Consider the following 12,146-nt stretch of genomic DNA (forward strand, 5'->3'; position numbering starts at 1 on the left):
AACCACCGAGTTATTAAAATGGATGCCATTTTGCATGTGATGGAAAGCTTGTCATCCTTTTCTAAGAGTCCATGCTATAGCATTACTGATTCTCCGTCTCTGTGCTGTCACGGTCAGGTGGTCCGGGTGTCCTCTCAAACAGGACAAGGTGTACATGAGCTCTGGGACATCATGCTGCAGTATCGAGACACCATGTTGTCTAGCGGTGAGCTGCAAACCCGCAGGCGTGAGCAGCAGAAAGTCTGGCTGTGGAGCCTGATCCAGGAAAACGCCATGCGCCATTTTCAGGAACATCCAGAGGTGCGGGCGGCGCTGCCCGAGATGGAGCGCAGGGTGGCACAAGGAGACGTCTCTCCCGGACTGGCAGCCGACCTCCTGCTGAGGGCCTTCAGGACCACACAGTAGTACAAAGCGTATTTCATAAAGAAGTGACTTGTGAGGAATGAACCATGACGCTGGTTTCATAGCTTTGGTTTATGGGTTGGTATGATCACTGGGGAGTTTGAGGCTCATCCAGGTTTTATACATCAGATTGAAGTCATGAAGCAGGGCTGGACAAATCATAAAAGTAAGTGGACGAAGTGTGCTGATTAGTCCTGCGTTTTGGCCCGGAAACGTAACTGACAAGGCAGGGGGGAAAAAAAAGTGGTAGCTTAAATAATGGAATAACAAATGGAGAGTTAGTTAGTAGTTGCACTAATACAGAGACACATTAATATGGAAGTTCCATAGTGATTATCCTTTAAGGTGTTGATACACGGGGTAACTTTTTGGGCAATGTTGCCAGCAACGGGCAACCAGGTGAGACACGGGGCAACTAATTAGGGCAACAGACAATTGGCAACAACCAATCAGGTAAGAGCAAATCTATTGCCAGGGAGACAGACACCGCAAAGATGGACACTGAAACATTTGCAGCTGTCACTATTGTCTTGGCTTCAGTCTTTATTTCGCTCAAGTATGTATCACTATTCAGGGCTCGGAATTCTTTTTTTTTTTTTTTTTTCACCAGCCAGCCGGACTAGTTCCCTTCCAAAGTAACTTGCCAAACAGAAAATCAACTAGCCAAAATTTGTTCATGTATGAATTTTACTTCTGTCAAAAATAACGCAAAAGAGAGTAGTTACCATTGTTCATGACTAATGTGCATTTATTTCAAGACCCGAGTATTTTGATACTGTTGTTAAATACATAAATGAGAACAACACAGAGCACCATAATATAATATCAACAAATAATAATATATTGGAAAACTTGGCAACTTGGTGTACGAGTATTGAAAACAAATATACTTACTATCATGACTATAAGTTTTTTTTTTTTTTTTTTTCCGTTTCCGGTTGAGAGTACGTCGTGCGCGTTCTGGCTGCCGCTTCTCACCAGAGCTTTTTTATTTTATTTTTATTTTTCTATTTTCATTTTATTTATTTATTTTTTCTGTGTGTTTGTGTAGTTTGATGTTTGTTTGAGTGTTTTGTCCGCCGGTTGTGGTGTAGCTCCGGACCCAGTTTTGGGCGTCGGTTCCCTCCAGGCCTTGGTTCGCTGTGGGTGATGCCTGTGCTCCCAGCTGTGGACTGCAGTGAGCTCGTTGCTCATTTTACATCGTGGTTGTCCAGCGCTCTGCGCTTTAACGCTTGGCGTGATGTTCTGAGCGATGTTGCTCGGTGGTGTCGCGGCGGCTGTGCAGGCGGTTTGGGACACACCAGCGCTTTGCATGGCGGAGCTTCTCTGCTCGCTTTGTGGATCCATGGCATGGTGTTCGAGCGATGTTGCTGACGGCGTCACGGCGGCGGTGCTGGAGATGTGGGAATCGTTTTCGTGTGCCTTTTGGTGGGACTGTGGCTGCTACACCACGGGAATTACATCCTGACCCCTACTTGGTGGACTTTTTACTTTTTATTATTTTAAAAAAAAATTTTTGTCATTTTTTATTTATTCACTTTTTTTCCTTGTCTATAATTGTAAAGCGTCCTTGGGTTTCTTGAAAGGCGCTATATAAATTTAACTTATTATTATTACTATTATTATTATTATTATAGCACCCAAAATATGTCCAGCATGCTTTCTGTATTTAACCATTTATGAGAGAGAAAGCATTAGGAGCTTCATATTGACGAGGAATCAACTTGAAAAAAATTTATTATTCCATAAAAATCGTATCGCAGCCAAGGCCTACCCTGCTCCCACGTTTGCTTATAAGTCCTTTGTCGTTTCTCCTCTTCAGACCGAGGTCGCTTTGTCCCCATCTCTGGCGGTTTCTGTACACCTTTCAGAAAATTCCACAACGCAACGTAGCTTTGGCAGATGTAGATGTAAACAACAACAAAAACACGTGTTTAAATGGGCGATAATGTGGCCACATCTACTGAATTTGATAACGTGACGTGGCAGCGGGGGCGTGGCCAAGTGTCGGTCTGTGAATGGAGGGCAGAGTCAGGGAAGGTAAGTGGTGGAATCATTGCACCTGATGGGGATTAACCTGTGTTTGCGTATCTTCCCCAGTGACCGCGCCCTTTAAAAGGAGAGGAGAGCAGAGAAAGGGAGCTCTCTCTCCCCAACCAGAACACGTGTGCGTGGCTGGGAAGTGATAAAAGTCTGAAAAGCTAGCAATAAATAGTTCATTGAGAACTCAGTTCTGTCCTGCCGTGCTTCTGTGCTCCACCCACCTGGTCCAATGCTACACGTGATTACCACGATATTCAACGAGATGCGTTATATGCATGCGCAGTAGTGAAAAAACCAACAGCCTGACTCGTACACAATATGATTCAGAATTCTTCGGTAGTTTCCGTCCTGCCGATAAACACATCGATGAACACAGACACGGCACACACTTAATATGTGGAATTACCCTCCAAATGAAAAATTAAGTCTCCTCGGGTGACCGGACCACCGCGAATTTCGAGCCCTGCTATTAGCTATTCCATAGCTAGCGATAACTTTCAGCTAACTATGTTAGCAAAAACCACCACTAGTTAGCTAAATCCTATTCATTCTCTATGGAGCGGTGGTTAGCTAACGGCAGTTTACACTTAGCTGAAAAAATCCATGTCTTAATTCCAACCTGAGCACATAAAAATACATGTCTGTTGGTTTTCTAAGCATTTGATGAGGTAAATTCACCACTTTGGGTTTACATCGAACAACTTGCCAGCATAAAAAGAGACGAGTTATCTCTCTTTTTCTTCGCTGCACTGCTGGAGATGCCACCATCTTTGTTGAAAATTTCAGAAGGTGGTCATGTGATTCACTGCTACCACTCTGATTGGATGATCTTAATAAAAAGTTGCCCAAAACGATCAAAATCGTTCAGATAGAAATTACGTTGCCCGATCTCAATGGGAAAGTGTCGAAGCGCAATTGCCCAGCAACATTGCCCAGAAAGTTGCCCCGTGTATCATCACGTTTAGTGTCTCATTCGTGCCTCAACAACGAACCAGTCAAAAGTTTGTACACCCCATTCTACTCATTCATAGGTTTTTATATATTTTGACTCTTTTCTACATTGTAGAACAATACTGAAGATATTAAAACTATGAAATAACATCTGGAACACATGTGGTAAACAATAAAGCGTTAAAAAATAGCCTCAATGAGGCTGTAGTTCATACCGACCACTGTCATTGTGTATGAGTTTGAAAATTCAGACGCCCATAAAATTGTAAATATGACAGGCGACGGGCGGCACGGTGATGTAGTGGTTAGTGCTGTCGCCTCACAGCAAGAAGGTCCGGGTTCGAGCCCCGTGGCCGGCGAGGGCCTTTCTGTGCAGAGATTGCATGTTCTCCCCGTGTCCGCGTGGGTTTCCTCCGGGTGCTCCGGTTTCCCCCACAGTCCAAAGACATGCAGGTTAGTTTAACTGGTGACTCTAAATTGACCGTAGGTGTGAATGTGAGTGTGAATGGTTGTCTGTGTCAGCCCTGTGATGACCTGGCAACTTGTCCAGGGTGTACCCCGCCTTTCGCCCGTAGTCAGCTGGGATAGGCTCCAGCTTGCCTGCGACCCTGTAGAACAGGATAAAGTGGCTAAAGATGATGAGATGAGATGACAGGCGACGCCACCATCTTGACAACTTTTATGCACATCCACCTGGGCAACATTGTATGCGAGTTTGATCGAAATCTGATCAATCCTGTAAGAGGAGTAGCGATTTTTGTAAATTGTGGACGGACGACGACAATGGACAGACGATGGCATCAGCTCATCCAGCCTGGTCTGCGACCAGATGAGCTAAAAACCAAAATCTCATCTCATCTCATTATCTCTAGCCGCTTTATCCTGTTCTACAGGGTCGCAGGCAAGCTGGAGCCTATCCCAGCTGACTACGGGCGAAAGGCGGGGTACACCCTGGACAAGTCGCCAGGTCATCACAGGGCTGACACATAGACACATACAACCATTCACACTCACATTCACACCTATGGTCAATTTAGAGTCACCAGTTAACCTAACCTGCATGTCTTTGGACTGTGGGGGAAAACGGAGCACCTGGAGGAAACCCACGCGGACACGGGGAGAACATGCAAACTCCACACAGAAAGGCCCTCGCCGGCCACGGGGCTCGAACCCGGACCTTCTTGCTGTGAGGCAACAGCGCTAACCACTACACCACCATGCCGCCACAGTAAATACTGTCATTAATAATAAAAATACAGTAAATAGTCCTATTCCACACCACAACTGGAGTAATCCGTATATATTATATCAAGAACCGATCAACTAAGTAAAGAGAAACGACATCCATCATTACTTTAAGACATGAAGTCACTTTTAATTAATAGAAATAAATAAATAAAAACTTTTGACTGGTACTGCATGAATATGATCTTTTTCTCTTGAGGTTTTTAAAAAAATTCAGGAGAATGACTGTATATGACAGATTCGCACTGCACTTTATTATATTCTGTTTCGTCTGCATTTTCAGATCCCTGCCATTTCCTGATTCTTAAAGATCATAGTCATTCATGCACGCTAATTAATCCGCCGAGATGTGTGTAGTGCAGCAGGAGGTGGGTTTCAGAACAAGTAGCTTACGCCAGAGTTGCCACGTTTTTACACCACTCTGAAGCACTTTACCTTTGGTGAAAGAAAATATCAAGTAGGTATTTTATTTTCTCTGCTTGTTGAACGAGACAAGGTGGGGAAAAAAAACAACTGCTGAGTAACTATAAATAAAATTCAAATAGCGCGGACATGTACGCATCTTGTCCTGGATGCTCAGGGAACTGATTTGTCCACCCTGCCCTGGTAGACTGTGGTGTTAGAGCAGAACACACTTTGTAGCTTTACAATGTGTGTAAAAATGAAGATATTGCTTCGTGAGCTCACTTTTAAATGGAGTTGCTAACCCATTCTCCAGATTCGTATCACTTTTTCTTCTTCGTGAATTGAAGAGTGTTTTATAATGGTTTGTTCCTCCAGTGCTGTGATGTAGGACACAGTTTATATCATATTCCTCTCCAATGTGAAGACAAAATGAATGAGCCAAAATGTACCATTGGAAATGTAATATTTACCTTCTCTGATTATTGTGTTTTAGTATAAATACGGAGGTGATTTATAGAAAATCGTGCGTGCTGATTGGTCGAGAGATTCAAACTGTTTCTCGATAATCACCTCAAGCGACTCGGCAAAATGGCGGCCGATCGCTTCGTCACCGTAAGTGAGGAAGAATTACACACGATGAAAGAAAATGCTGTTCCTAAAAGCACTACGAAGTTTGGTCTAAAACTATTCAAAGGTAAGGTGGAATTAGGATTTATTTTATCGATTTCAGAACAAAGTATTTTATGTGACTCGGTGTAGATAAGTGACACAAGTCTGCGCCAAGTTTTTTAAATAATCACCTGTGTATTTACACTAAAACAATTATCCACCTCAGGGTCGGTGAATATCGGTACCCGACTTCATTTCCGTTATTATTCATCGATATTCACTTCACCTTCAGCGAATAATTGTTAAATATACTGTATCAAACCTGTTACTTTGGTAAGTGTGATGCTTGTACGTTATATGGGTTTTAATGATTGTTTTAATTACTTGACGAAGATGAAAAGATATATAAATTAATTAAATTATTAGTTAAAATGTACTATAATTTGATCCTCTTTGTCCAGGTTTTAAATATACATAATTCAAACAGCACGTTAAATTAATTAATAATTTCTCATCATTTATGTTGAGATGGGTTTTTTTTTTTTTGCATTTTAGTCTCAACAGGTTCAGTACATTTCTTTTCAGCGCTGAAGACCAGCTTCTTTTGAGTATAAACAGACGGATAATCGAGCTTGGAGAGGTTTTTATTGAAAATACGTCCTATCTATTAGTCTGGTTAACACCAGACCATATCACAAGTGAAATATGGTCCGGAATCCGCCTATTGAATTTCTCGTAGGGGAGGTGTGGTTTACGATTGTCAACGGCCGTTTATTGGACGTTGCGAATGTCTATCATTTGGCGTATACGTAGCCCATGGCCAATCATGGCAGTTGTACCCGGTGACGTAGTTAGAGCGACGAAGAGGCGAAGAAGAGAAGGAAAGAGAAAGAGAACGCAAAACAAAAATAGACTGTAACGCCAAACGCTGTTCTTTTTTTAAAACAAACTTTCGCTCTAAACTATTCAGAACAGTGTCTAAAGCTTGATCGAAAGTTTGGTTCGTATCGCTCGCCGCCATGTTAAATGTGATCCGTAAACAGTCCCAAATAAACTACAAGCTTCTGTTTGTCGAATAGTACGCGTCACCGTCTTTCCACCCCTCCCCACTCTCTGATTGGCTCCCTAACTCAGGCGAGCCTTTAGACCATAGTTTCCATGCTGTCTTTTCAGATCGGAACGATTGTGCAAAGCAGCATGGGATTTCCCAGGCTACCTATCTATAGGCATATCAGGTGAAAATTCAAGTTCAGTCCAAACTGCTTGAAACTGGTTTCATTGAATCCAGAATTGAATGCAGAACAACATCCTTTTTACAGAATTAATATATATTTATCCGTTCTTGAGATATTACAAATCAAAGACTGAAGAACCGGCTTAATTTTTAGAAAACTGCCGTAATATTCTGTCCGAAGATCACATGGTCCAAAATGGGCCTCATTAACCAATGAGATCAAATGTTTCTTTCTTAATAACTTTTTTTCTATTTTTCAAGATATTTACATGGAAATTGGCAGGAACATACGGTAGATGGTTGTATACTGAATGCAAAGTTTAAAAATTATTAAAGCATATTATGCAAATTAATGTATAATTAGTGTTATTTATGCTAATTAGGTAAAATGTTAAATCTGTACACTCAGTAAAAAAAGTCATAAAAGTTTATTTCTAATACCCTTTTTATGCTCTGTAGGCCTTTGTATTTCTCAAAAGTAGGGCCTACTAGTGTTTATATTAAAGAATATAAATTATAATATTTACAGCTTTCAAGGCGAACCTCGAAAAAAACTGCGTGATCCACATCCAGTAAACAATTCCAATTAAATGAATTGAAACTGACACTCGTGTTTCTGATTTCTGCTTTTTTTTTTTAGAATATCATTCCACCCACTAAGATCTCAATATTTTTCATCAAACCAACTACAGTTATATTCTAAAATAGTTATTTGTTTACATGAATCAGTTTGATTTGAAAAAATAAGTAGGTAAAGCTATGGAAACTCACTTCAAAGTCTCCCGTGAATCATAATGTCAAAACTAGCTGACGGAAAATTTTACTGAATCCTTCATCAGAAACAGTGTGAACGAGAGAATATCCCTATAAAAGTTATGATTGATACTGACAAGTAATCCAGTCGGAAACTGATCAGAAGAGAGAGAGAGAGAGAGGGCGCCTGACTGCTTTCCCGTGACTCAAAAAGAAAAGCACCAGCCGTTTCCCGACGTCCCGCGAGCAGAGAGTGAACTCTGCTGTGAATCTTCAACCTGCCGTTACTCTCAAAGTACCAAACAGATCTTAACGGGATACATTTCTTTGGAAAGCATAGATTATAAGCTTTTTAATGATCGTATTCCCGATAGAAAATATTCAAGAGTTAAGCAATGACAGATTTGGAAACTTAGATGAGTGTCTGCATGGACGATTTTCACAGCATGGCCAGCGAGTGTCTGATATGCCTACTATCTATTACCTTTTACACACTGTGTCTGACTGTCCTTATCAGTATAAATGAACATGAGTCGCTCTAGTTCATATACAGTGGCATGCAAAAGTTTGGGCACCCTTGCTGAAAATGTCTGTTACTGTGAATAGTTAAAGTGCTGATGACACGTTTTTGACATCTTTGGTGATGTTTTATAACATAAAAAGTAATTCCTGATGATCCATATATTAATTCACGAAGGCATCTATTTTACAAGTTATGATAAAAAACGCGGCTATTTGGGCAAATTTGACGGGGCTGCAGCACCCAGGAGACGAAGGAGGAGGAGGAGCTATATGACGTCAGCGAAAGAACCTTCCTCCTAACTTACCAGTTTGTTGTTGATGCGACAGGTGTTCAGTTTGTCATTATTAGTATTATTATTATACATTTTTTATATATATATATATATATATATATATATATATATATATATATATATATATATATAAATAAATATAAAATTAGTTATTATGCCTTCGCGTTGTGTTGCCGGCTTTTGCTCCAAAACCCACAAGGATGGGGTAAGTTTATTCAAGTTTCCCAGAGATCCCGAGCTGCATGGGAAGTGGGTGAAGCAAGTCAGGCGCACTCGTGACAAGTGGGAGCCCTCACCAACATCCGTCCTGTGCTCTGAACACTTCGATTTGGATTGTTTTGACACCCTTCCCAGCTTAAAAGAATCTCTTGGGTGTTCAGTTCAGCACAAACGTGTGTTACTACCATCAGCAGTGCCTACACAGTGTTGCCAGATTGGGAGGTTTCCCGCCCAGTTGGGCGGTTTCAAGTGCATTTTGGTGGGTTTTGAACATATTTTGGGCTGGAAAACATCAGCAGTATCTGTTGCCAGATACTGCTGAAGTTTTCCAGCCCAAAATATGTTCAAAACCTACCAAAATGCACTTGAAACCGCCCAACTGGGCGGGAAACCTCCCAATCTGGCAACACTGCCAGTATTCCAGAGGGGGTCTACTAGTAGCTATGCCGGATCCAAAGACAGTCCTCCTGTCAGAACATGTGTTGTGAAATGACATAAGATAAAGGTACGTAGAGCTATAGATTCTACATGATCATAAATGTAATCATAAAGTCGGCGTGATATCAGTCATGTATTTGCTTGTGAAAGCTTGCGGCTTTCATGTAACTGCCGCCTAGCAATGAGAGGCAAAGGGTAAAGAGGGTAGGCTATCATAGATTCTATTCGGAAGAGATCAACACAATTCTAGACTCCCAGAAGAGGAAGAGCTAGCACTAGAGAGTTCACCGGCGTTTTCATGCGCCATTTCCATTGAGTAGAACCAGAGTAGAACAGCCAGTGAACCGCAGCATGTTCTTCTGCTGACGTCACAACATGGCCGCGAGCCACGGACCCAGTTTTCTTGCGCTGTGCAATTAAAAGTTGGATATTCGCGTAACAACAGCTTCTTTTCACGTAATTATAACAGAAATCTAACATGTTTGCCATGTTGTATAGTTTAAGAAATTGCATAGAGTCATGTTCGTGTCATCAGCCCTTTAAGTGAGCAGAAGATGAACTGATCACCAAAAGGCACAAGGGTAAAGACGAGACATTTCTTTAATATTTTCCGCAAGATTAATTTTTTATTTCCATCATTTACAGGTGTAAAATAGCAAAAAATGAAAAGTACCTGAAGCAAAAGTTTGGGCACCTGACATGGTCGGTACCTAGTAACACCCCCTTTGGCAAGTATCGCAGCTTGTAAACACTTTTTGTAGCCAGCTAATACAACCCCTGGCAAAAAGTATGGAATCACCAGTCTTGAATGAGCACTCATTCAGACGTTTTATTCTGTAGAACAAACTCAGATCACAAACATGATACAATAATAAAAAGTCATTCCAAAGTGCACCTTCTTGGCCTTCAGAAACACTAAAAGAAATGAAGAAAAAGCATTGTGGAAGTCAGTAAATGTTACTTTTATAGACCAAGCACAGGGAAAAAAATATGGAATCCCTCAATTCTGAGGAAAAAAATATGGAATCATGAAAAACAGACAAACAAAAGAACATTCAAAACACATCACTAGTACTTAGTTGCACCACCTCTGGCTTTTATAACAGCTTGCAGTCTCTTAGGCATGGACTTGATGAGTGACGAACAGTATTCTTCATCAATCTGGTGCCAACTCTCTTTGATTGCAGTTGCCAGATCAGCTTTGCAGGCCGGAGCCTTGTCGTGGACCATTTTTTTCAATTTCCACCACAAGTTTTCTATTGGGTTGAGATCTGGACTATTTGCAGGCCATGACATTGACTGGATGTGTCTTTCACCAAGGAATGCTTTCACAGTTTTTGCTGTATGGCACGATGCATTGTCATCTTTGAAAATTATTTCATCATCCCCAAACATCTTTTCAATTGAAGGGATAAGAAAACTGTCCAAAAATGTCAATGTAAACCTGTGCATTTATTGAAGAAGTAACCACAGCCATCTCCCCAGTGCCTTTGCCTGACATGCAGCCCCATATCATCAAGGATTGTGGAAATTTGGATGTTTTCTTCAGGCAGTCCTCTTCATAAATCTCACTGGAACGGCACCAAACAAAAGTTCCAGCATCATCACCTTGTCCAATGCAGATTCGTGATTCATCACTGAAGATAACTTTCATCCAGTCATCCACAGTCCATGATTGCTTCTCCTTAGCCCATTGTAGTCTTGTTCTTTTCTGTTTAGGTGTCAATGATGGTTTTCTTTTAGCTTTCCTATATGAAAATCCCATTTCCTTTAGGCGATTTCTCACGGTTCGGTCACATACTTGTACATTGACTCCAGCTTCCTCCCATTTATGCTTCGTTTTGTTGTACTTTTTCGGTTTTCAAGACATATGGCCTTAAGTTTTTTGTCTTGACGCTTTGATGTCTTCCTTGGTCTACCAGTACGCTTGGCTTTAAAAACCTTCCCATGCTGTTTGTACTTGGTCCATATCTTAGATACAGCTGGCTGTGAACAGCCCACATCTTTGGCAACCATGCGTGAAGTGTTACCTTCTTTAAGAAGTTTGACAATCCTCTCTTTTGTTTCAAGAGACATCTCTCTTGTTGGAGCCATGATTGTTGCCAATCCACTTGGTCCAGCAGCCCTCCAAGGTGTGATAACTGCGCTGTTTCTAACTGCAGACTAACGAGCAGATCTAATCTGAGGCAGGTGTCAATTTAGGGAAAGGAAATTGACTGGGTGAGTCCTTATTTTCTACCTGAAAATTGAGTGATTCCATATTTTTTTCCTCAGAATTGAGTGATTCCATATTTTTTTCCCTGTGCTTGGTCTATAAAAGTAACATTTGCTGACTATCACAATGTATTTTCTTCGTTTATTTTAGTGTTTCTGAAGGCCAAGAAGTTGCACTTTGGAATGACTTTATTATTGTATCATGTTTGTGATCTCAGTTTGTTCTACAGAATAAAACGTCTGAATGAGTGCTCATCCAAGACTGGTGATTCCATACTTTTTGCCAGGGGTTGTATTCTTTCAGTTCTTACCTGGGGGATTTTCGCGCATTCGTCCTTGCAAAAGGCTTCTAGCTCTACAAGTTTCTTGGGCTGTCTTGCGTGCACTGCTCTTTTGAGATCTATCCACAGATTTTCAATGATGTTTAGGTCAGGGGATTGTGAGGGCCAGGGCAAAACCTTCAGCTTGGGCCTCTTGAGGTATTCCATTGTAGATTTTGAGGAATGTTTTGGATCATCGTCTTATTGTAGGACCCGTCCTCTTTTTAACTTCAACTTTTTTACAGATGGTGTGATGTTTGCTTCCAGAGTTTGCTGATATTTATTCGAATCCATGCTTCCCTCGACCAATGAAATGTGCCCTGTGCCACTGGCTGCAACACAACCCCAAAGCATGATCGATCCACACCCATGCTTCAGAGATGGAGAGGTGTTCTTTTCCTGGAATTTGGCCCCCTTTTTCCTCCAAACATACCTTTGCACATTGTGGCCAAAAAGTTCTATTTTGATTTCATCAGTCCACAGGACTTGTTTCCAAAA

General features: G+C 41.3%; 1 protein-coding gene across 1 annotated transcript in view; it reads left to right on the top strand.

Annotated features, from left to right (window-relative positions):
* Positions 1-3,706, top strand: part of mmaa (metabolism of cobalamin associated A) — a 29,283-nt gene extending 25,577 nt beyond the window's left edge. Inside the window, exon 7 of the mRNA XM_060926538.1 lies at positions 118-3,706. Coding sequence (XP_060782521.1) covers positions 118-405 — 288 coding nt within the window. The 3' untranslated portion in view covers positions 406-3,706. The remainder of the gene's footprint in view (positions 1-117) is intronic.
* Positions 3,707-12,146: the final 8,440 nt, after the last annotated feature.

The sequence above is a fragment of the Neoarius graeffei genome, chromosome 7, assembly GCF_027579695.1.
Source record: "Neoarius graeffei isolate fNeoGra1 chromosome 7, fNeoGra1.pri, whole genome shotgun sequence".
Lineage (NCBI taxonomy): Eukaryota > Metazoa > Chordata > Actinopteri > Siluriformes > Ariidae > Neoarius > Neoarius graeffei.